The sequence below is a fragment of the Trachurus japonicus genome, chromosome 21 (assembly GCF_045865225.1).
Source record: "Trachurus japonicus isolate A0001 chromosome 21, Traja_1.0".
NCBI lineage: Eukaryota > Metazoa > Chordata > Actinopteri > Carangiformes > Carangidae > Trachurus > Trachurus japonicus.
The window spans coordinates 18,919,998-18,946,387 of record NC_140927.1 but is presented as its reverse complement, the minus strand read 5'-3'; the positions used below and the strand labels follow the sequence as shown (position 1 = coordinate 18,946,387).

Genomic DNA, 26,390 nt, shown 5'->3' with positions numbered 1-26,390 from the left:
GTAATTTTAAAAGTTGTTTGTTTTGTTTTGTTTGATATATCCTGATTTGATAATGCTGTTCTTGTAAACGTACAACTGCCATCAGCCGCTTAAATTTTAACAACAGTTTAATCAACATTGGTCTAAAACTTATCAAATTGTATTATCAGCTTACAAATAAGAAGCAACATTACTGTACATAATGCCCTAACAAAAAACTTTTTTACAGTTCACATTGGATATAGACTAAACATGGAATTATCTTAAACTCATGTTTTGATAATAATAACACAATTATTGATTTTAAGTGAGATTTCAATTGTAAAATGAAAGAAAAGTTGGCTACAGTTGTTTTCTCTGCAACTATTCATTTTGATAAGTCTAGGCGTCCAGAGGATTAACATTTATGGAGTGTTTTTCCTCTTTTTATCCCAATTAAAACTTTGAGGAGGACGTACTGAGTCAGAGTCTATGTGGGGGCGGAGGGGGGTCACGGGAGACAGCAGGCGCGTATTTCATAATAGCATGAAGACGCGCAGGGGACCTGCTGCTGCTGCTGCCGCTGCTGAGACACGCTGCCGCTCTTCCGCTCCGTTTGGATCTGTGTCAGAGAGATGATTATTTTTCTACACTTCTTTTTTCCACAACCCGACCAGCTGCAGTAGATATGTCCGCTCAAGGATTGCTAAGCACCGTTTTCTCGTGCTCCCTAAGCCCCAAAACTATTTCGAAGCGGAGGCTGAGACTGACCAGGAGCTTGGACCCGGCGTTGATGCGACATTATGGTACCGAAGCGGAAGAGACGTCGTACAAGGTCAGTGACCTGATGGCTTTATAAGACAGGTGATGCTACCTGTTAGAAATACCAGACAGCAACTACAGACTGTGTTAGTTTTCTCAGGATAACTGGGCTGGACTGGCGTGAAGTGATATTGATTGTGATGACAACAAATTTAGCAGTGGAACTTTTAATGAACCGAGGGCTGGCAAACATCCAAAAACTTTCCTCTGTGTTAGCAGAAACAGCTCTTTTATTTTCTTGTACTCCTGAGAGCGCACAGCCCGTACAGTATAGACTTACTAAATTCCGGAAGTGTTTTGTAGCCCATAAACTAATGATGATGTATCCAAGTACCGGTAGTTACAGAACTGCCAATATTTCTCATCTATCTTTAATCTTTAATGAAAAACGTTTTTAAAAGTTGTTTTCTGCACACTTACACGTGCATTGATTATTTCATTCTTTCAAATGGGGAAACAAATCGCGAGCGAATGTTGTTGCAACATCATCAAGTGTATGACTAACAGGACACACACATTAACTTTATGTGTGTGGACCTTTGATGCACCAGTTATGTTGCTGCGTCACTAGACAGCAAGAAAAAGGTGATTCAACTCATTCCTTTGGCCTAAGTGATGTCAGTAGAAACATCTGCTTGTGCTGACTTGCCAGTGTCTGTTGAAAGAGGTTTGACTGGAAAACCATGTCACAATTGGTAACTGTTTCTCACTAACAGCAACAAAAGAGCTAATTTCCCGGTATCATGACAGAAACTGGGGATGTGGTTGTAATGGTTGATGAACTGATAACTTCCAAAACACTTTTCAACTTGACAACAATGTGTGCTGTGAATGTGGATCGCCCTTTACAAGACCATGAGCTCCCGAAGTTTCCTCCAGCTGAGGCTTTTTGCTTTTATTATATCATTTTAAAATTAAACAAAAAAAAAGAAAACTTCAAATTGAGGACAAGAACTTCTCTTATTATTAATCAATGTTACATTCACTTTCAAATGTAGATTAATGTCTTACCACACCGTGTAAAGCAGTAGCAGTATTCTTCAATAATTGTCCAAATGCACAAGCATTCCTGTTACAGTATAGCCAAACAAATCACCTTTGTTAATACTGCATGTTGGGACCTGTGCAAATGAAGAAACATTACTGTGTCCATGCTTTTCATCATCATGAGAAGGCGCCTCACTGCATCATTTAATTAGCAGAAACTATATTAAAAATATTTATATAAAAAAATATTTTAAAAACACTAAATTACAATGGCCATTTGCAGTTATTTATTTTTTTATCATAGCTTTAGCATTTACCATAGTCACATGTTCACAATTTGAGTAATTCTGCGCTGCTGCACTTAAGCTGGTCCTCATGGTAACACTGTTTGTTTAGTATAATGGAAATGTATTACAGATGTGACATTACAATAGGCTTGTAATGAATACCAGGTATCTGGTCTCTCTTTCGGTCATCGACCAGAGCGCACATCCCACGCCAGAGCACTTAGAAATGTAATCACAGCAAATATGAATGAAGCTGATTAATATTGAAGACAGCTCTGTGTCACATAGGATATTTAATGTGATTCATGACTTTGGGGAGTGCTTTTGTGCTGCCTACACCATTATGCTCAGAGGGCTGCTCTACAGCCTAGTTTTTTCGCCAAGCATTATAAAGCTGAAATCTAAAAGCACAGCTGCACAGTACTGCTGAGATTTACAGCTCCAACATGCCACTGAGAAAGACCATAACCCACTTGAGCCAGTCGAGCTCAAGTCTTTGGTGGGAGATCTTTCCTGGAGACTCACATGACCACACTGTCGGCTTATACGCTGACAGTGAGTAAATGGCTTATTCTATGCAAATGTCACCCCATGTCAGTAATGAAACTCACATTTACTGGGTGCACTGTGCAAATATCCAACCAGCAGTTCAATTAGAGACAATCGTATCTAAGATACAGTCACAGTAACACTGGTGAAGCTCGGCTGCCACTGTTTCTATACACATGTTGCTGCTGAACACACACCCAGGCCCAGCTCTTTTCATGAGATACCCAACTAATGCATACTGTCAGAGCTTGCTAACATTAATAATGAGTATAATCAGTGAAAATATAGCATTGCAATGTGTTTAGTCACACTATGATGTATATGATTCATATAATCAGGATGTGGCAACTCACTGTAGCATACTGTAATCCTGGCATGGAAACACACCCCTTCCCTTGTTTGAAAAGGAGTGTCAGAGTGGTATTTTTGATCTATGTTATAAATGACCTTGTGTTTTCCATAGGCTGAGTGTCACTGTGCTGTATTAGAGGTGTACTCACCCGGGGTCTCAGTAGTCTGAGCTGAGATGAAAAGCAGAGACATCTGGTTTACATGAAGAAAGCCTCAACTCTTATTTCTCACAGTACAGCAGCATGACCTGATCCTTGGCTACAGTCCCTCAGGCACATATTTCTTCCCACAGGAGACTGTCCGTTTGTATGGCATGGAACTAAACCTCCCTGGCCTTGCAACTGCAGCGCCACAGCATCCAGTTTGTGTCTGCAAGAGTAAAAACACACATCGAGTCACATATAAACACAGGTGTAAGATCATTGTTTCACACTGGATCATTTTAATCTCATTTTCATGTACCCTTGTATCATTACGTAACTGGCATATATGATCTGCTTAGTGTCCAAGGGTATTTCCAGCCTCAGTAGCTGGATACTTACACTGACTAACCAGATTCAGTTCTCAGTCACTCTGTGAGAATACAGTATGAGTCTCCAGTAAGACAGTAGTGTATAACAGTGTTTTTTGGGTTTTTTAAGTGCTAAATAAGCTGATTGAAGAAGGGTATATTTACAATCTGGTTATTATTGAGGTAAAGTGTCTCTCCCCTAGGTCTCCTCCTTGTATCACACTCAGCAGTGCAGCAGTATCTTTGATCTGCATGGATATCCTGTGTACATCTTCCTGGCATTTCATGCTGGAGTAATGATCCTGAAGTATTTTGCACGCCCTTGAATATCATGTCAGTCGGCATTACTGCCCCACTGCGAGTCAGTTGGTGTTAAATATGAGTGCGGTGGATCATTATGTGCCTGCACTGGTAACGGTCTTGTTTTAGATTCATTTAAACTGATGTCTTTCATTTTGGCCTGTTATTCAACTACAGCCTCTGGATATGAAGGCCTTGGTGAGATATTGGAAAATATTGCCCTTGGTTAAAATCTGTCGGTAAGAGCAGAAGCCGAAGTATTTAACTGTCAGTCTGAGTTTTTTTTCTCTTTCTACACTCAGCTAATATTGTCCACATTAATTAGTGCCTCCAGGAGATGCTGCCTTTGAAAAAAAAAGAAAAACCCAGGCGGAGCGTAATGTAATCTTCGCTCATTTGATATGATGCAAAACACTTAAGAGAAATACTTTTGTTAGTCACTTTAAAATCCAGAATAGATATACTGTATGGCTGCAAACAGAATACTGTGTATCCCCAGTTGCTCAGGTTTCTCTTACAAAACTGCAGGAACTTATAAAGCCTTTAGAGGGAGTCATTTATCATTCTGAGGTAGTGATGTAGTCACTAAATGAGGACATTAATCAGGATTAAGAGTTTACGTGAGGTAGTACCCAAACATGCATGCATAGATTTTGTATCCAGCAAAATGCTTAAGTTTTATAAAATATAGGTTTATCATCTTGTTGTTGTACAGGTCACCTCCATATTTTAGACCATTTCCTTTATCTCAGGCTGGAGGAGGCTGAATCTTCAGCTCTGTGATAGATGGAGGGACGGTGCTTCATATTTATCAGTATTACAGCGATTGTCTGGGTGTCAAATCTGAACCCAATCTGAATCTGAACCCATGCAGGGATTTGTCAATGTTTTGTATGCTCCATGTCATAAATGACATGTGCCTATAAATTAACATTCTAATTTGAAATGTTAGGAATAAAAATCAAAGTTTGATTCTGAAACAGAAAAGTGCAATATTAAGTTTCAACTGAGAAACCATGTAAAACACATCTGAGTGTCCCATGACTCTTTGAATGTATTGGCTGAATGAAGACCATACAGATGCACTGTGTTGTTGTGTTTAGATGGGGAGTCTTTTTGCATTCCTCTGAGCTCCATGGAGGAGAGATGGCCTGAAGGAGAAGGAGAGAGAGATTGCAGGAAACTGAAACTGATTTATCGTACAAAGCCACTAAAATCTCACAAAAGGAAATTAACTTGGTTAAATGCAAGATGAAATATAATTCAATATAAATTCAGGAACTTTTTTGTCAAATCTTGTCATGCTCCCTCTTTTGACTATCCTATCCTTTGTAATGATGAAGCTGAAAAAGTACAAAACCAAGTAAACTAGACACCAAACCTCCCACTGAAACCTATGCTACATATTACTAAAGATACTGTGCAGCCTAAAGTGTTCCTAGAGTGAATGAGGATTTCTCCAACTAGAATCACATTTGAATCATCAGTTCTGTTTCCTGTTTATCATCACCCTGCACAACACAAACAAACCTCATTCCAGCAGTCCAGGAAGTACAAAGCTTCTCCAACAGACACACATGGAAAAGTAATATGACTTTGTTCAAATAATTCTCTACAACTCAAGATACAAGACCTTTAATCGACTGTAAGGTTTAATAGGTTCCCTCCAGCCACTGGTGCTCTATAATACCCAATATATAGTACGGCCTCCTTGTAGAGGGGTTACCATGGTGACTGACATTATAGCTCTGGTCCTCCTGTTTAAGTACACCTCACTCTGCTGCCACATCAGTCTGATTACCATGGTCAGCCTACACAGGTGTAAGACAGAAAGCAGGACGCGTAACAGTGAAAACTGTGGTGGGCAATGGAGCCAGTAGTTCAAGCAAAACATGACAAGACAGGACAAAGGGTGGTGAATATACCAGTTACCCCAAATAACCCAATTAAAACTTAAATATTGATATTGATCGCAGGTCCCCTTCATATTTGAGACCATTCCCTTTATCTCAGGCTGAAGGAGGCTGAATCTCTAGCTATGTGATGGATGGAGTGACTGTGTTTTATTTTTTATCAGTATGACAGCCAATGTTCTGGGTGTCAGACTCTGAATCCGGGCAGGGGTTTGTCAATTTGTTTTGTTTATTCCATATCACTCTGCTGCCACATCAGTTTGATTACCATGGTCAGCCTGCACAGGTGTAAGACTCAGGTAGTCTATGTAATACTCAGGTAGGCCTATACAGTATACCCACTGAAAATTAACATTTCAGTATACCAACTACACATTTGGTCTACCAGCAGAACTGAAGTCAGACCCAGCCAACTCTAAGCATTTTTAAACCCAGGTTAAAAACATTTACGTTTTCATGTGAGCTCTTTTAAAGAACTTTAAATCTGAATCTTGGATTGGCAAGTCTAGTTTAGTCTAGTTTATGTTTTGTTTTTAGCACATTGAGTTGCCCCTTGGTATGAAATGTACTGAATAAATAAAGCTACCTTGCATTGCCTACAACAATTATCTAACTATAGTCCATGTGTTGTATGAACAGTATGCCCACTGAAACAAATTAGACTACATCACTCCACTTTAGACTTAAGACTCATACAACAATACCCTATATTAGACATGAGGCACAACAGTGAAAACTGTGGTGGCAATGTGGCCAGTAGGCCTACCAGTCAAAAGTTAAGACATATTTTCTAATAGGTCACTTTTACCATTGTTGTTTGAAAATTTCTCCAATATTGTTATCATTGATTATTTTGGCCACAATAATCTTGTAGTCAAAACTTTTGATGTAATGAAAGAAACTTAAAAACGGGCAGGAGATGTGAGTTGGTCAGAAATTTTAAACATCTTCCTATGAGCTCTTCACACACTTTACTTACTTTATTTACCGACATGCAACTGACTTCTCGCAGCTTTTTTCAGTTGTTTTAAACTAGCTAAGTTAGCTCTGCTGCCAACACACACACTAATTGAAAGAATGAATAAATAAATCGTCTTACCTCTAAAGTGTTGATATACGCCATTGTCTTGCTCCACACAGTTTGCAGTTTGTCTTTCTGTTCCCTGAGGACAGTGTATGTTTATGAGATTTCCAAGACACACTTAGCGTTATGTTAGCTTTTCTTGACAAAAAACAACAAGCTAAAGACGATAAAGTTTGAACTGATAATCGACATAATATGCGTAATTCATGAGAGCTAAAAATCTATTCACTTTTCCTTTTTTGGGAAACTAGAGTCTAGATGGATATTATAACGATGGTGCTAAAAATAGATGTTCATTTCGTTAGTTTGTTGTTTGTTTACACTGTGCTGGTCAAATTTGCGGCTCATCCTCGTTAAGTTCTCCATGGAAACGGTGGGTGGTTGCTGAGGCTCATGGGTAATGTAGTATTTGTAATGCTCATCCGCTTTTTCCATCTGACCCTATCTGACCAATGTTATTTTTCTGTTTTGTAAACTGGGGGTTGAGCAAAACTTTTGTGACCACCCGTGTCCTCCTTCTCCCACCTGACTTAAGTACGTCAGTCGAGAGACTAAACTTTACGTGCACGTCAGAACAGGTCACGTTGAAGTGCATGTTGTGAGCCCTGGGTCGAGACAGTAAAGAGCATGTCAGGCTTTATTTGTCTGGGGGGCGTCTCGTCTGAAGTTGAATGGCGTCGTCGGCTAATTTTGCGGTAACTTACTGAGTGTTTGGATTTGAGGGGAAATGTCTCGTCCGTGGCGACCAGTCTATGTAGTGGGAGATAAGCTTCTGCAACGGAGCAACACTCATTCTGTGAGTAGCCTTCCTGCTGTTTCTAGTTATGTTTTAGGACAAAATGATTAACCACACATGAAAGAAACATCCTGTAAGTTGTGTAGAAAATCAAGTTTAAGGCTGAAAAAACTGGAGGGGCTTCGTGTCCAATTTGTTGTGTCACAATAAGTGTAAAATACATTTATAAAAAATATACTGTAGCTATATATTTATTATTTTCTTTTTTCATAGTTTTGTAATTTGATTGAAACCTCACCAAGTCAACAGGCAAGCATAGTGCCCACCACACTCTGCATGTTTTTGTAGGCTACAACTGTAAATAATGGAGATTTATTATTTGTTATTGTATGCAAAACCTTGAAAGCATAGGAAAAAATAGGATGTCTGATGTGAAAGCTTGTCAAACAGTCTGCAGTGAACTCTGCAGAGCCCATTATTTATTTAAACAACAGGATATGAGTAATTGAATGACTTTGTTCTGGTACTGGTAGTTTTTCCGAGTTTTATAAGAGACACTCCAGTGATATTATTGTTTTGACAGCACTTTTACACATACTGTAGTGGTAAAAAGAAAATAATAAATAACACAATGAGTGTAATATCTGAAAGCATTTGTGTTTTGTTGTTTAGAAGTCTAATCAACAAATATCATGCGCAGAGTGTGAGGACTCTTGTGGGAAACGTCTCCCATAATGCACCACTGAATGGCTTTCTGGGTGTTGAAGAATATCCATCACCTCTCTGGAGCTAGTTCAAGTGTGGTTGATTGCTATAATCTGAGCTTTCAATCTTGCTATATTGTATGGACTACCTAGCACATTTCCTCTCATTGTATTCCAGGGAGAGCAAACAAAGGCTTTGTGTTTCAACAAGGCTTTGAATTAAATTTAGATGATGGTGCACAGCAGAGGGAAGTGTGTATATCCACTGAACCAGGAGTGGGGTTTTGAGGACTTACTGTTATATAATGATAATATAAATAAAAGATAAAAGACAAGCCATTGTTAAAATAAAAAACAAAATGATTAAAGTAATCTAAATTTGCAAATGTTAACACAACAAAATCAAGTGTAATTCAAGTCCATGTAAAGTCATATGAGGCATGTTGTTTTTAAGAGGCAGCCAAGACAAATGGAACCCATTTTCATTATACTGTAAGATGTTAAAATATGGTTTTTGTCACTGACTGAACGCCTTGATCATGAGTTCATTAAGATAAGAAGCAGTAACTTCATCCAGCTTTGACAATAACTGTTAATAACAGCATGAGTATTTTTTATCTTGCGTTATCCATCTCCCAACAATAGGTGATAGGCAAATTTGAATAATGTGTGAGTGATTTGGCACTAGAACATTATGGGCATGATACACTCAAGCCCTCTATTATGATGTAATAACAAAAGGGGGATTTTGCATTAAAATGCTGTTCACACAATACTTGGAATTCCACAGAGAAAGTAAAAAAAAAAAAAAATGGTTTGAGGCAAAACTGTGGGAACTGTGAGTTCACCATCATATCAGATAGGAAGAAAGTTTCCACTCCAATATAGTCACACCAGAGGAATGTCTGACCAAAATGGGTGGATAACAACAAACATTACTCACGCTTTGCAGTTAACGTTACTTGCAAAGTGCCAATGAAACGCTGCTTCTCATTCTTTGTTTTTTTGTTTTTGTTTGTTGGTTTGTTCTTGCAATTTTATCATCTGTTGCCATGCAAACGTTTCATGGGGGTAATGGAATTGAACTGTATGATTAGCCTAGGTTTAGGACCGTTGATCAGACAACAAATTGTGGTTTGATTGTGTTAACTTGGCATTTTCTGTGCAAAATGAATGAATGATGATGATGATGATGAAATAATCACATGTTTCTGCAGTTAAGGCATCATTTTTTTCCCAACAGTATTGATACAGATGTATTTGATATTCCACCTGTGAAAGACCAAAGGGAACAGACTAATGACTCTAATGACCACTCCCTTTGTACAGTAAGCTAATCGCCAGTGACCCCACTGTATGTTTGTCATCACGTCTAGTACACTATATATGTACCAGAGGAAAGTGTGCTACAGAAGTACAGTCCTAATTCAGATTTAATAGGAGTGAGCCACTTTAGTGTAAGCCTTATCCTGATAATGAGTTACTAAGCCTCTTTGGAACATGGCTCATATGATTGGCTTGACTGTGCTGGATCAAAGCACTGTAATCTCCAGCATGGAGATGCTCAAAGGTTGAGGATTTCAGATCTGATTATTTGCACAGGCATTAGTACAGTATTAAACCCACATAATGGCTCATCGGTTTGCCAATGAAGTATTGATGATGATAGTTAAAATTCCTTATTGGTGAATGGTGATAGATCATTTCAAAGTATCCCCCAGTTATTTTTATTCTCATGTCTTTATTTAAATTTGAAAATCATTTAGAGTGATGTCAAGCAAATACACAAGAAGTATATCAATTTGAACAGTACAACTACTAAATAGTGTAAGTCCATTAAAACAGGTACAAATGAGTTAAAGTGTCTGACTTTAAAAAGATCAAGAGGAAAATCATTTTAAAGTGCTTTCTGTTGAGTTCCAGGAAGACAGTTATGCAGCATCATGCAGTTGTTGTGCACAGTCTGTACTCTCGCTGCTCTCTCTGATAAGACAACTGATCCAATTCACCTTTTGGCTTTGAAAGGTTCTTAGACAAACTCTCTTACCAGGAGGCAGTGTTCATAATGTCAACAGCTCACAATTCCTGCTCCGACAATCAAAAAACCACAAAGTGTATGTGTTCAGACTGCAGAAAAAAAATACAGTACAAGTGCTGCATGCTGACATCAAGAAGTTAATAGTATTTAGACACCTCTGAAAACAGACTGTCAGTTTGTGTCATGGGAAACAGCAGATGATTAATGTATTCACTTTGAGCTGACAAGTGAAGCAGAGATATCTGTCAGTTCATGCAGGCTGGGGGTCTGCACGGAGCGCGGCTGATCATTAACTTCAAATGTGACAGCAATGATAGATGTATCTGATATGTAGCGTGTGTGTGTGTTTGTGTGTGTGTGTGTGTCTGTGTCCTCAGGGTGACTTCACCTGGAACAGCGTGTCAGGACGCAGCGTTGGCCTGAAGCCCGTCCCTTTGCAAAGCCTCTCAGAGCTGGAGAGGGTTCGTCTCCAAGATGTGGCCTACAGAAGGCTGCTCCGGGATCACGACCTGGGCTGCCACATCACCATCCCTAAATGTATTAAAATACACACACACACACGCACAATAGGTTTCAAAAGACTCTCAGATCCCTCTCTGTGTATTACTGTAAATCCCTTCTTACTGTATCTACCAAGTTGTTATTTTTCTCCCAGGCAAAATCTTGTCACTGCATGTTTTATAAAACATTTAGCAAAACAAACCACCACCTTTGATTTCATGTTGTGAACATGTCTACAGTACGCTTACATTTTGGCTTACCCTTGTATAGGGGTTATGAATGAAGATTCCAGCGCCACATTTGTTTGTTGTCAGCCCCTCTGATTTGTTAAGCTGTTTTAACATAATCATCTTATTAACAAGTGGCCTGTGACACCTCTGCTTCCTTTTTAGGCCACAAGCCCAAGAAGTCACTTAGGAAGAAGCTGGATTCATTATCGAAAGAGAAGAGCAAAGATAAAGGTAATATGAGTCTATGTATAGTGTAATTGGAGTCATGTACAGTTCAGTATGTTCAATTAGAGAGCAGTCTGACTTCGATTTGCCTTTTTCAGTGCCCTATCACGGTTTTATATAATAGCTGTGTAGAGGGAATTTCAGTGCACACCCTTAAAAATTGTCTCCAGATAAGAGTTTCTTACCAACTAAGTCGAATTTCCAACCTTGTGAAGATACTGTAAACACAACTTGCTTTTTGGAAGAGCCACTGAGTGTTGTCAGAGTTTTATTCCCCCCCTTGCTCAGTTTCCAGCCTAGTCAGCCTCTGACACTTGAAAAGATACTCTGTGATCCTTTTGGCTGAAGCTGTATAGGCTCACTGAAGCAGACATCCTCAGCTGTTTATACCCACGGAGCACGGAGTGATCAGAATCTCCACAGTGCGGTAAAAGAAGTCTCAGAGGGAGCCGCGCTCCTCAGCCGCCACGCTGCCACACCCGCTGCTGCAGCAGCCCTGCCAGGGAAATGATGTTCTCTGTCAGACAGGCAGTTGAGGGGAATAACGAAAACAATCTTAAGTGGTGGCTCATTCATTACAGCCTGTCCTCCGGCATGGCCAGCCCCCTCTTTCCTCTTTTTCCGCCTTTGTTTACAAAGGCGTTTCAGAAAGTATGTACTGCCTGACTCTGAATACAGAGAGTGCACTTCAGAGCTCTGCTCTTAGTATTTCTCTAGTGACATTTATGTAGAGCAGCATTTATTTTAAAAGTCAACTTGAATGAATGAGCACAGCTTTGAACAGAAAATACTACAACTGTAAATCCAAATGGCAATATAAATGCAGTGTTTTCAATGTGATTTATAGTACAAGAGTGTATAATATGCTGACAGGACTAATATATCTAAAGAGTAATTTAACCTTTCCCAGTTGACTCGGAGCCAGCAAGATGAACTTTTAGTCCTCCTGTCTTCCCCCCTCCCCACACAGAGACCATGCCCCAGGCGTTTGGCATACCACTGTCGCAGGTCATTTCCAACGACCGCACACACAAGCAGCGGCACGATCCCCAGCGGGAAGAACACAGTGACCCCACCGAGCTGATGTTATCCTTCCTTAACCTCACCTCCAGTCTCAAAAGGAGAAACAAAGAACTCTCCAGCAGCACCTCTTCTCTCAGCTCCACGTCGGAGACGCCTAATGAGTCGCCTCTCCTGGGCACGCTGGACCGAGCCCCGCAGACTCGCAGGAGGGTAGGTTTATCTGTCGATAAACGCTGACAGGTTTCTGTTGTGCAAGAGGAACTCTGCCTGGTGGCCCTTGCACAGTAGAATCCTCCTGCCTGATATTTATAACCTTTTCAGATAATCACTAATTAGGTGCGGGCGTTAAATGGCTGCATCTCATTTTTATCACTCACAACAGTCAGTGTATGTATGCTTGTTGTCACCCATCTGCTCGACAGGGTGGAGTTTCTGTGGATTGCATCACTGACCTTGACGATAACCAGTCTCGGCTCCTGGAGGCCCTCCAGCTATCGCTTCCAGAGGAGGCAGCTGGGAACAGGAAGAAGCGCCGTGACAAAAAACTCAGTCTCAACCCTATTTACAGACAGGTGCCCAGGGCCGTGGATCTCTGCTGCCAGCATCTGGAAAAATTTGGTACACATCATAAAAGTTCAGAATGAGCACTAGCAATACACTGCGCACAATTTAAATGTCTTGGAGGCTGAGTGCCACAGTATTGGCACTGAGAGCATCTCTGTCTTTGCTTAGGCCTACAGATGGTAGGAATTTTCCGTGTCGGGAGTTCCAAGAAGCGAGTACGCCAGGTAAGATTAGAGATGGTTAGCATTAAAGCATGTCTGCGCTGAATAAATAAATTGCATCGAATTGCATTTTTTCTGCATTAACCGTCTCAATATTTTATCCAGCTTCGCGAGGAGTTGGACCAGGGATGGGAGGTTCGTTTGGATGAGGAGCACAGTGTCCATGATGTAGCTGCATTGCTGAAAGAATTCCTCCGAGACATGCCAACTCCACTGCTGACAAGAGAGCTTTACACAGCTTTCATCAACACAATGTGTGAGGAGAAAAGACATACTGCATACACACATGCACAAACACGACTCACGTCAATGGCTTGCAGAAGGGTTCATTGAAGACTGATGTCAACTTTTTGGATTGTTTTTCTGTTTTGTTTTTTTTGCTGCAGTGTTGGATCATTCAGAGCAAGAGAGTGCCATCCAGCTCCTGACATTTCTGCTTCCTGCCTGTAACAGTGACACGCTGCAGCGTCTCCTCTGCCTGTTGTCCACTGTGGCTGCGCATGCTGAAGACAGCCTGGATCGTAATGGCCACGAGGTAAAGAGACTGGACGTTCTTTGATGGCAGTGTAACAACCAGTGCAGAAGCAGAAACCTGTGATCTGTAACGAGATGTGTTTCCGACTCATTTTATACACATGAGGCAGCACAAGACGAGGTGTCAATATTTCCACCCTAATTGGGTCTCTGATCTTGTAATGAAATGAAACATCTGAGGACTGTAGGCAGCCCGCCAGATATTCTGACACTTGCCGATTTTCCACTAACAAGCTCAAACAATATGTTTAGGAAATGGGCAGCCATCGCAGAATAATACCAACATTTTACAAGTTTAATGCGATTTTGATGAATTCCCACGGCAAACAAAAGGCAGTAAGACAGATGTCTGCTACACCTGCAGCTTCTGATTTCAAGTCCTGTGCCCGGCGCAGCACCATTACACATCATGATCCATTGTGGGTGTCTAGATTAAATGATGCACAGCCGGCAGCACCCTGCTTCACAATAAACACACAGAAAAAAAGATGTGCCTCTGCAAACATCATGCTCCTCAGTCATGATTTGTTATTCGTTGTAAATGGGAAGTAGAGAGAAATTGTTCCCAGAATGCATCTCCATAATGTCACAAAGTTTATCTCACCGGGGACCATATTCGCATCTTTCCCCCCCGCATCCACCGGATAATTATATTTTTCTATTTCACAAAGCCTATCTGGACTTTCTGCTTGATTTGGTGAACCGTTTTTGTCATGCACCACTTTATGGCAGAATAGTGGGATTATATGAGATTGGAGATAAATCATGTGAGAGTATAATAATGATTCATCATCGTTATCGCCATTCCCACATTTCTATATTGACTACACATCGAACTCATCGCCCTCATGCACATGACCTTGCACTTGCCATCATGATTCTGCTGCTAAACTTTGGGCCCTAAAGTCCCTTTGTGTTAATCTTACTTTTTGATAATAGTCACAATGGAGGTTAATAGTTTCCCACACATTAAAACAAAAAAAAAAAGTTTATTCTTGGCCTCAGCCCTTGAGCACACATACTGTAATTTTGAAGGAAAGGTTCGCTTGGTCTCTTTGAACGATTGATGGTGGCAGGCCTGTATTAGGTACCCAGGACATTCCCAACTAGTCCTGGGAGGTCACCAGGAGACGACTTTTAATACGACAATTACTCCTCGTTTTCATTCCATGGGTAGATTAAAAAAAATCTCTTGTAATCTAGCTGCATTGTCATTTTTTAACATAAATCGTTTGGAAAAAAAAAAACATTTCTTGTAACAGTGAGATTGTCTTTGGGTAATTAGAGGTTACTTGTTTACTGACAAAGCTGATGAATAACATTATTGGCTAAACATTAACACATTTCCATCAAAGAAATGGCTCTTTTGGTTTTTTTTTCTTTTTTTGACAAATTTGGTTGGGTGTTTACAGTGCATGACTGTTAACTGAGTGTCCAGACAAATAGCATTATGTCCTCTGTTTTGTTCAGATAACAGGAAACAAGATGACATCACTGAATCTAGCCACCATCTTTGGACCCAATCTCTTACATAAGCAAAAGAAAGACAAAGAGTTTGCAGTGGAGAGTTTTGCCCGTGCAGAGGAGAGCACATCCATCATCAGCGTGGTCCAAGCGATGATCGATTCATATGATACGCTATTTATGGTAAGCCGAGCTCACTGCGAACAAAAAAGGCATGTAAACAGTTAAAAGGAAGCCCTGGGTTTAATCAAACAATCTCAAGGTCTTAGTCAAGTCTTTTTTTGGCAACAAAGAAAAAAAAAGATTTTATGAGAAATTTTTTAGCTCAATAGAGCGGAACCTCTTAATGAAATGTAAACATTAGTTTTATAGGTTTTGATAAGAACTAAGCATCTGCAGTCGCTTATAAAACAAAGTAGTATAACAGAAAAACAATCTGAAAAAGCAATTTGTTTCTCATCCCTGAACCTTGTTAAATTAAGTTTTTTATTGAATACTCTTTTTATTGCATCACAAGCCTCACTAGAGAGGTTAACAAGTGTCGTTCCAGCCTCTGTTCTGTTTATAGACAATGATTAGAAGCAAGGGTATCCACATAATTCTTTTTACCAGGAACTTAAGTGCAGATGCACGCACAAATGCACCTATTGGAGTATCTGAAAATGATCTCTTAAGGAAGCCAATAAAAGCCCCTCAGATATTTTCTCAATGTCATTAATTCTCTAATTCTGAATGCTGTTCATTATTCTCTCCTCATATCATACAAACACCATGCTATCCCTGTTGCAGTACATACTGCATTAGACATAATACTGCAAATACCAGGAATAGAAAACTGTAATTCACCAAATAAACAGGGACAGTGATTTATTACAGATGTGAGTAATTAATTAAAATAACAGAGAATACAATTTTACAGCGGTCATGCTTTATTATGGGATTCAGTGAAATGGTTCTGCTTCCCTCAGGTTCCTGCTGACCTGCAGAATGAGGTGCTGATGAGTTTGCTTGAGACCGATTCTGATGTTGTGGATTACTTGCTGCGAAGGAAGGCGTCTCAGTACTCGTGAGTTTCCACCTTTTGTCCCATTGTGTGTATGTTTGCTCCAACCATGTGTGTCTGTGCGTGCGTGCGACGTCTTCCTGCCTAAGCACCTAAATTATCTAAATGAAGCATGTGCGTTATAATTCATGACCTACCCCCCCTTCCCCTCTGTTATATGTTTTTATAAGACAGCGTGCTTTTCTCAGAACATTACTTTCCATCTGCCTGGAGCTTATAGCAGCAGTAGGTTAATGTAATATTTATTGTGCTGTTTGTGTTTGTGCAGAGATCCAGGCGCTCTGAGAGGGGAGGAGTCCTTCTCTCTGACTGAGCGATGCTTGTCCAGTGACTCCATCAAGGCTTCAAGCGGAGAGGTGTCTCCCTATGACAACAATTCGCCTGTCCTGTCAGATGGACCGCTGTGGAAATACCCCGAGGACAGCAGTCCACTCTCAGACAGAGTTTTCAAACTTTCTGGGCAGTACAAACACAGTGGCAATTCAAAAGATGGATCCGGCAGCACCTCCCCTTCGCTTTCTACCAACAAAGGTGACTAAAATACATTGCAGTATATAGCACAGTTGAATATAAAGTGTATTTTTAAATGTTGAATTATTTTTTTAATCTGTGTCCATCATAGCCTTAAAGGGATAGTATCATTTTTTTTTAAAGTGGGGTTGTATGATCTACAAATAGCCCCTAAGTACTTTAATTGCAGTAGAAGACTCTCTGCACTCCTCCCGTTAGCAACGCCAGCCCATAGCCCTGCCCAGAGATTTACAACATACAGTGTTGTGAATGGACCCAAAGAAATGGCCTATTTTCACGGCCTAAAAGAGGTTTTACCTGGAAAAAATTATATTATAGCGAACAATGGAACTGCGTATTTTTTCTCAGGTAAAACCTCTTTTAGGCCGTGAAAATAGGCCGTTTCTTTGGGTCCATTCACAACAATGTATGTTGTAAATCTCTGGGCAGGGCTATGGGCTGGTGTTGCTAACGGGAGGAGTGCAGAGAGTCTTCTACTGCAATTAAAGTACTTAGGGGCTATTTGGAGATCATACAACCCCACTTTAAAAAAATGATACTATCCCTTTAATAACATAATAAAAAAAAACATGTGGTCTGGTTTCTGTTAGCGGCCTCAACTATCTGTGACAGTGACCCTTTCTGGGACACTTGGCAGGAACTGCTGAGCAGAGATTTCCCTGACAATCACATCACTGGTAACTACGAGCTCTTTACATGTTGTTGCAGATTGTCTTTGAGGTATGTGATGATGCTGGATGTTCAGTAAGTGATTTTTTTTTTCTCACAGGTTCCCTTGGAGACATGTCAGAATGCGAGTCGTATGGATCGTCAGAGGGGCTGAGCAGTCACCAAGGTAACCACAAGTTGCCCATCAGACCAACACAAAGCTCATTGGCCGTGCAGGAATGCAGGCCACACCTCCCAGTGGCTCGGAGCAGCAGTGGTCCAGAGAGTGACCAGAGAGGAGAGACGCAATCAGAATCAACGTTACATCAGCGACGACTGAGCAGCCAATCAGGAGCTATTAGCTCAGAGAACCTGACAGCAAGGACGAGACATCCTGCATATCCCTTATTTCAGTCCAGGACGGATAATTTGTCTCACCTTCACTACTCTGGACCTTTGAGAGAGACCCATATTTCTCACTCCACACCCTCCCTCTTCATGTATCAGTCTGACCCCCAAACTCCACAACTGTCCCAGCACAGCCCCTCTTCCCAGACTGTGGACACTGGTGACGCCTCTGGACGTGGACAGGAAAAGGGCCCTGGTGCACCGGACTGGCAGACAGAGAGGTGGCATATATGGCAGATACTGTCAAAAGAAAACGCAGACGCCCTGCCGGAAACATTGGTGTGATGCACTCTAATACTCTGATGAACTTAAGTTAACGCGTCACATCATCCGAGGCTGACACGCACCTATTTAACTATAATAACACTTAATGCTTCTTTCATCTTCAACAGACTGACAGAACTTTGCACCAACTTTCTCTTAGATGTGTTTAATTGTTATTTTGCATAAGTGTTAAACTGTACGTATTATTATTATTATTATGGTATGTAAACATGATATAATGATTGTTTTGTGTATTTTTGTATGTTTTTTGTAGTTTGTTTTAATGTATTTTAGTCATGAAATACACAGCGATTGCAACACGACCATGAACAACTTTTATATTAGACTTGAATGTCATAATTAGACTTGAATGTTATTAATGCTTGATTGGAAGCCATGAATGTTTTTTTTTAATGCTGAATGTAAAAATAAAATGTTTGTGTTGTAATGTTGCTTTAAATGTGTAGTTCCTTCATCTACTGAAGCTATTGAGTTTTGTTCAAGGCTCTAAGTGCAATCTTCAATATTTCAAGAATTACAGCCTGAGGGAACGTCTTCTAATTTGATTCAGACTTTCTCTTAACCTCAAGGATGAACTGATTTAGATTTTCGCGGTCAAGGTTCGAGGTCACCATGACTTCAAGTCTGTCCCAGTCTTGTTAGTGTGCTGTTATCAGGAACTTCTGGAAGAAATTTCATTACATCTGGGACAAATGTTCAGCTGAACTCAAGGTTGAACTGATTATAATTTGGCGGTCAAAAGTTCACTGTGGCCTCATGTAACACATTTTTAACTCAAGAATTTGTGTTAATAATGACAATTTTGATGTAAATTATAATGGGAATAAATGATAAGGTATAATTACATTTATATCTAAACAGACCATATATAACACATTATTTATATAAATATCAATGTTGTTCCATTGTCTACATACATGTCTACATATATATATAAACTGCTGCAAATAATGCAAGTAAAGTCAATTCATAATAGAAAGAAAAATGGAGCCCATAAGCATTAATGAGTTATCTGTGTGTCTCCATTGCATCCCAGCAGGTAACTAAAGCTGTTTTCATTCTGTGCTTTTATTTCCATTTGGTACGTATCATTTTATACTTTAAGAGGCAATTGGACTATTTTCCCCAGGAGGGTCTTTTGAGGAATGGGCATGAATTAAAAATCAAACGGTAAGTTAACTGCCCAGAACACAAAGAAATAGTTCCCTAAACTGACCACAAGGGGGCAGAATAAGACCAGGAAAAAAAGTCTTCTTTGATTGTTGGTTTCCCTGCTTCTTCAAACTGTTACCCACAGAGCATAATGCTGATGTGAGTCATCACACTCAGAACAGCTGTTTCATTCTAAGGAACCACTATGGATGATGACTGTTTTGGTTTGTTTTTACAAGCCCTGATTGCTTTTGAAAAGCATATTTTGTTCTATCCACATTAATCTTGCTTAATGTGGATGAAAATGAGAAATGTGAGCTGTGATCATAGTATAAAAGAAAATTTAACAATTAGGTAATGCACCAGAACAGCAAGGAGTACTCATAGTAACCGTGCAATAATGCAGAAAATGTCTGCCATTACAGATACTTTAAAGAAAGTGTTGGAATGTGTATTTGAGGATATAACAGTGATGGAAACAGTTGTGTTCACTGCAATTGTGCGATTTGATAGACTGCATTATTTTTTTGAGTTTTCAAGTGTCAAGTACTTACATTCATTTGGCAGGTGCTTTTATCCAATGCAATGACTTACAAGTGATGAACAACACTCAACCTTCTGTAGAGAGAAGACCTTGCAGTAAGCACTAAGTACTGAATCTGTTCAATAGGACAAAGGGCAAGAAGACTAGGTAAAGAAGTGCACAGTCAGAGTAATGTAGACATGTATGATTAGGGTGTTAAAGGTGTTAGGAGAGGAGGTGCTTTTGGAGGAGCTGAGTCTGCAAGAGTTCCTTTGAGACAGACAGAGACAGTCTTGTTCTGATAGCAAAGTCATAAGTAATCTGACTATGTTTTGACAGTAAACCTTCTCACCCTGATATTAAACTCTTCCCATGTTAAACAAAGCCAGGGGATTTCCTCCTCACCGCAATTTTGTGGTTCAACTTCCAGGGCCCCTATCTGGCTCCACAGCTGTTTGAGCCAAGTCGTATCTGGCCACCACTCAGTCCCGTTCCGATGAGACCAAAGACACAGAACAGGATGTCTGGATGCACTTTTGTATCTGCACCACAAATGGACTGGTTTGCCTTCCCAATATCCCATCAAATGTCCAATCTATTAACCTGCAAAAGATGTTGGAGGGGGGAGGGGGGAGGGGCAGCCTGGAGATGCTTTTCTTTTTTATTCTTCATTTGTGACCAGCCTCCTGAAAGCAAAGAATCAAGATCAAATATTCAATTTCGTATCTTATCTGTGCAGCACTGATGGATGTAAAATGATCCTTTGGCAGAGAGCTGCAACTGTTCCCAACAGGGGGTCCATCCTGTCTGGGTCCGCTCACTGGCATCAGGAGCAGCTGCAGGGAGGACAGAGGAAGGTCACAGCTGAGATGAGGCTGAATGTCAAGAAGCAAGAGAGAGCCTTGGCCCTGGGGTTTCAAGGTCGACATTGATATACAAATCTCTGCTGAACTGAAATAGAGCGCAGTGGAGCTCATTAAGGTGTTGCAAGCACAAAACACATTCAAAGCAAAAGCTACAAAGCCTCAGTGCATTTTCTGCCATCACAGATACCAAACCCTGAATGCCTCATATATAAAGACTGCTTTTCAACACTCTCTGACTTTGCTACAGCATCCAAGAGTGGACCTAAATCCCAAAATTTTCTCCTGGCTTACTGTTGATGTTTTGAAATTTAATCTTGCGAGGAAAAAAGGGGGTGGGGGAGTGGATTTTACCTTTAAGGCAAATAAATGTACTGTCTGTCACTGTTGCATTAAGTTTATATGCTGCATTTGCATTTTGAAAAGTTGAGACAAGAAGCTATTTCTTGCTGATTTATGATTCCACTCCCCCTCCATTGTATCTGAAATGTATTTCTGCGGTCTTTGTTGTGGGGGACGAATACTATACAGCAATAACGGTATATGACAATAATGAATGAACACGATGTCCATCATTTCAGTAATGGAAAAATGTGAAATACAATAGTCAGCAGACTATTAATGAGTGCAAGAGTGACACAGGGCCCAGATGTCAATAAGAGTGGCTTATGGGAGTCATGGTCATGACTGGGTAATGAAGTTTATTTCAAGAAAAAAAAAATGTTCAAGATTAAAGGATTAGCAGTGATTGCATTAAGCCTCTCAGCTTAGTGCAGTTCAACACTTCATGAACGAAATGTGAAGTTTTAGATACCAAGTGTTTCACTGATAAGACAAGTTTAACCAATTTGGTGCAATTTTCAACTCACTTTAGATTCAGAGTGACTCTTCACTCTTGTTTGGTGTGGTGGGTGGTGCTGCTAGTGGTTTGTAGTCCTGGGGTTTGAAGTAGTGTTTAGATTTCTTTAGTTATTAACTGAATTGAATTTCAGGGCTTTCCAAATCGATTCAATCGATTCATCTGTTTATATCTACAAGAAACATTTTCTCCTCTCTCCTGTTTTTCTGCCATCTCAGTGGAGCAATACCAGCCTGTGTTTATGCAGCCCACCAAATCTCATTTAATTCACCTCATCTGCTCTGCCTCATGCTCCTGTTGGGACACATTTGATTAATATTTCTTTTATTATATATATATATATTTTTTTTAAACAAGGATCAAATTTCGCCCCAGAAAATTGGTAGAAAACATGTTTCTTTCCATTTTGTTGTTTGTGTTCAAACGATCTATGTACATGTGGCACAGGCTATAATACAACATGTCAGTAGCATGCCCATGTGGCCGCGCTGTCCCCATGCGCCCCATGGCTTTTAGTGCACACATTGCCAATGATGTTTTCCTCTACTCTCCTTGAGTTCACATGATACAAGGCAGCTGCTCAGCTGGGATGCAGGCTGTGTATCGGGTGGGACATGGGATCAAGTTGGGTCAACCTCAATATGTCAGATCTTTGGCAGGCTGGCCAGGGAATGATTCACCATTTAAGTCGTGTTAACAGCATACATCCAGGACAACCACCAAAATGCAGCTTGCAACAGGCAGTTTTTTTCTTGTCAGTTGCGCAACAAACAGAAAATTATGTGGCTGAAACAGTGACTCAACAGTGCAACATCAGGAATTAAACCGTCCAGATGTTCTCCTGTAAAGCTTATGCTTATCAAGCTTGTTTTATGAGACAGCCTTGCACACATACTGATCCAATCTGGTTTCATATCATATTATATTTTTTTTATATTGTTATTTATTTGTTTTTTTCTGACTGTCTGTCATTTAGCTGGCACATTGCAAAGCTGTAGCTAAAGCATGTGTGTGGGTGAGAGAGAGATATATAAGATAATATCTCAACCTGACTTCCAATGTGCATTTTGCAACTCATAAGCCACAGAGCTATCATGTGAAATGAGTTCCACATTCAGAAATCGTGCAAAAAAGGTGATGGAAACAATAATACTCTCAACACTTTTGTTTATATATTTTTGCTGGGAAATAAAAGTGATCATTACCAGAAAAAAAATCAATCTGCTGAGAGAAACAGTTCTCAGCAGGCTGTAATGTTTGTTAAAATTCCATAATCCTCCCATGTACTCTGATTGCGAGAGAAGCTGCTGCTCAGACACATAGCATTAAATCGAGCTTCAAACATATAATCAAGCCTTTTTATGCATCAAAGAAAATGCCAGCAGTTAATAATTAAGCAGAGGATCGACCTGGGTAATTATCAAAGAAGCGACTTCAAAAAATATGAATCCGTACCAAGAGTTACAATGCAAACACACAAACACTTGGGAACAGGGCTGCATGTTTTATCAACACCTTTAAATTTCCACACTTTAGTCCCGAAGAAGACGAGCAAGCAGCAGCAGGAGCTCTCTCTCTGAACCCTCTCCCCACTGCGTCCTCTAGTTTCCTGCCGGCACATTTCTTCCTCTGTCTTGGTTTCATCTTTAGTCCCTTTGGTATTAATTTTCAGATATGATTTCAGAAACGTGCTGATATAGCAGAATCTAATAATATGCCGTCTCATACTTGTCAGTCCATCTTTTCTTTGGTCCTGCTGTTTTTTCCCCCCCCACAGCTTCCACACAGACATGCGCTGCACTGATTTCCAGGCCGCTGAGGGAAAAAAAAAACCTGTCATTATATTCTTTGCAGTGAGTTGTTGTAAATGTATAAAGACACTGCAGCAACCATGATCACCATAACAATCACCCAACAACAACCAAGGTTTCCCTCAAAGGTTCCCAAAAGATACAAACCACAGAATGCAAACAATTTCAACTCTGTCAGCTGCCATTTGTAATTTGCAAACCTTTTCTAGTTTTGATCTTGAAGTGTGCAGATTTCTCACCCAGAAAATACACTGAGATCACAAAAGATACACACAACACTAACAAGAATGGTCAGTTGTCAGTCATACAATGTGGATCGATCGAAATACTATAGTTGCATTGCAGGTGATTAAATGGTATCTACACTTTGAAAGGAAGAAAAAAAAAGACCTGTTTAAAACATCCATATGTAATGAGACCGAGCCCAATTTAAAAATCTTTAGAAGTTAATTCCAGGTGGAAGGAACATGCAATTTAAAAGCTGTCTTTCCTTGGTTTGAGTGAACCTGACTTTTTTATCAAGTGCAAGCTGTTATTGAGTAAACTTTAATGAGTATTGACTTCCCTGTGGAACAGGGTTACAAAGTATGAAGGCAGCTTATTAATAATTAAAAAAAACCACAGATACCTCTTCTAACATGGGAGGAAGCTAGACCTTCAAACACAGCAGCGAATACTTTGTTTAAAATGGTTTATTATATTTATATTATATGTTTATATATTTATTAGAATTAAAAATGTGTTCCATCATAATTTACATAACTGGCACCACAAACATGACAGTGGACAGAACACATGCTGGGGATTTGCAAGTGACCTTTCTGTGGCTTCCTTCCTGTGATGCTGTTCCCACAAGGCCAACGTGCCAACAGTCTGCTGAGTGATCACCTAATCTGAAGATGCTCCATTTTTACATCAGTGTCAGCATTAATAAACAAAAATTAAAAAAAACAACAAAAAAACAACAAATCTCACTCACAAAGTAGAGTTGCACAAATGTGTACAGTGTGCATGCAGTTAGTCTGGTTGACCAGGTGGGCGTGGGGTGCAGGGAGTTAAAAAAATTGATGAAGTCATCAAACTGCATTTTGTTCAAAGGAATGATAAAGCTGTAATCATCCCTCCTCACCAAGTGTAAAAAGTCCCTCTAATCCAACAAAACTCCCCCCTCCCTGGTTTCGTCATATGCAGGCAGAGACCTGAAACCTGAAACCTGTTGCAAACAAACAACAAAAAAAAAGCTGCATGTGGACGCCACCTTTTCTCTTCAATGCTTCACTGTCTGAACGCTCAAAGAAGGACTGTAGCTTAGACTTGAATTTAAAGATGAACTCCTGAATTAATGAGCTGCTCCTTTTGGTCCGTGCTGATCTTTCCTCACAGACAAGCCCATTGTTTTTATTGGAGCCTGTAGCGCCTATGGGTGATCTAATATTCCATTAGTCTTCCAAGCCAGATCAGATCAATTCGACAGATGGACTCTGAACTCCATTTCTAATACCTTCTTGTGAAACACATATGACTTCACTTCAACATTGAGACCCACAACAAGAAAGACTTATTCTTCTCCTGCAAAAACAAGTTTTGAGCTGCAGGAGATTGAACTCCATGAATGCAACTTTCCCATCTTTCAGAGGTGCCGCTTTGTCACAGGAAGAGCCAGAAGGGTTTTTTTTTTCAGAAGATGGCAGCATTGGAAGAAGATGTAGATCAAATTAAGAGGATAAATCTAAACTTAGTGCAAAAACTGTGGAGGAAAACAGGAGAAAACTAAACTAAATATATCTTCGACTTCCATCTCCACTCTCCCATCTGCTTTGTAAATTTCGACTCTGTTCGTTTAAGATTAACAGTGTCCAAAAAAACATCACCGCAACCACAAGGCAGCACTGCCATCCCTTAGTTGTCAGCATAACTCACATGTACCTGAAATTTTCTGTGGTGGCGTCAACCCATGAAAGCATTTCAGGCTCTGTTCTCACACCTTCATCATCTTTTTTTTTTTCCTGGATCCTCTTCTTGATCGTATTACCACAAAGTATAACTGCCTCTTTTCATGTAGCTATTCCCAGTTCTTACCCTGTCACAATGTTTCCAAAAATCACATTTAAACAGCACATCTGGTTACGTTAATGGGTGTTTGTCGAGGGTAATTGGCAGCATCCTTTTATGGGGGTAGTGATACACAAGGTAATCGTGCGTGTCCCTTACTATTCTACTGTTTGTGTAATAAAGTGGTATGAACTTTATTAATGTGAGCTCCTGCGTGGTTTGAAACTCTGCTGTATCTTATCCAAGGGAACCTGCGTAAGCCTTTAGAGTCCCGGGTTTCTGATTTCCCCCCAAGTGGCTTTTTCAACCTCCAGATCTTTCCGATCCATTTTTCAGTTTATTTTTTCCTTTTAAGTGTGTGGTGCAGTTATTCCTTGGAAAGACCCTGGACACACAAGGTTTAAATTTTGTTCCTCGGTAGAAATAAAGATATAAAAAGGAAAAATCCGGCACCCGTGCAGTTTTTCTTTTTCTGATTTGGTGACCATTACTGCTTTAAAACACCTTGGCTGACGCGCTTGTACTATGAATACTAATAGGGATTGCATTTTTTTAAGGAGTTGAGAAGGGACTGGGTGGAGAAACTCTCAAGATAAGGTTCAATTTTGCTGAAATTCTCAGTAACCTTGAGCCTTTGTTCCATCTGAGAGATGAACAAGCATCCCTCAAATATGATCTCATTATTGCAAGTATGGAATTGTGTTTTCAGACTGACTCATCTATCTCACAGGATGAATTCTCATTAGGGTGGAGAAAACCAATTCTGTCTTGCTTAATAACAAGTTTTTTTTTTTCCTTCACTGCTTTCTGCCTGCTGGCTTCTGTGGATCCTAAAGCTTGAGCTTTATTTTTCTGTGCCTGGTAACTCAATGGAGCTGCCTGTGGCGACGAAGAAAAGCCCTTTATCCCCATTATCTGATGCTGACTTACAACATATCAGCACCAGGTCCAGCCTTATTACATACACCTTTTCACACATTTCTTTCTCTTTTTACCTGTAAAAAAGAGAGAAAAAGTGGAAACCTCACTCATTAACACCTCCATAGCCTCTGCCAGTGATAAGATAAGCTACAACTTTTGACTGGTTTTCATGGTAATGTGGTTTTAATGAACGTCTTCATTCGATGCCAGTTCACTAAAAGGGTTAAGTAGTCTACTCAGGAGCTTTCCATGCTCCTGTGTAAACCTGTAGA

At 40.1% G+C, this 26,390-nt stretch overlaps 2 protein-coding genes across 3 annotated transcripts in view; one reads left to right on the top strand and one right to left on the bottom strand.

Annotated features, from left to right (window-relative positions):
* The window catches only part of LOC146965080 (FERM and PDZ domain-containing protein 4-like), a 42,219-nt gene extending 38,896 nt beyond the window's left edge, over positions 1–3,323 (bottom strand). Inside the window, exon 1 of the mRNA XM_085765644.1 lies at positions 3,104–3,323. The gene's annotated coding sequence lies outside the window, so the exon portion shown is untranslated. The remainder of the gene's footprint in view (positions 1–3,103) is intronic.
* Positions 439–18,905, top strand: LOC146965079 (rho GTPase-activating protein 6). 2 transcript variants are annotated; one of them, XM_085765651.1, is made up of 13 exons: positions 439–793; positions 10,618–10,777; positions 11,134–11,202; positions 12,167–12,429; positions 12,642–12,837; positions 12,952–13,007; positions 13,110–13,260; positions 13,391–13,539; positions 15,009–15,185; positions 15,971–16,068; positions 16,334–16,596; positions 17,187–17,273; positions 17,366–18,905. In XM_085765651.1, exons 1-13 carry the CDS (start codon positions 647–649, stop codon positions 17,935–17,937), a joined length of 2,388 nt encoding a protein of 795 aa, XP_085621777.1. In that variant the 5' UTR covers positions 439–646; the 3' UTR covers positions 17,938–18,905. The 2 variants fall into 2 exon arrangements, with proteins under 2 accessions (XP_085621777.1, XP_085621779.1); XM_085765653.1 differs by lacking the exon at positions 439–793 and adding an exon at positions 7,297–7,558 and having other exon boundaries at positions 17,366–18,373.
* The last annotated feature ends 7,485 nt before the right edge of the window (positions 18,906–26,390 follow it).

Coding starts and splice junctions, on each gene's coding strand:
- LOC146965079 (XM_085765651.1), top strand. CDS start 647: ATGTCCGCTCAAGGATTGCTAAGCACCGTTTTCTCGTGCTCCCTAAGC. Junction 11,203..12,166: donor AGAGAAGAGCAAAGATAAAG/GTAATATGAGTC, acceptor CTCCCCACACAG/AGACCATGCCCCAGGCGTTT. Junction 17,274..17,365: donor CCCTGACAATCACATCACTG/GTAACTACGAGC, acceptor TTTTTCTCACAG/GTTCCCTTGGAGACATGTCA.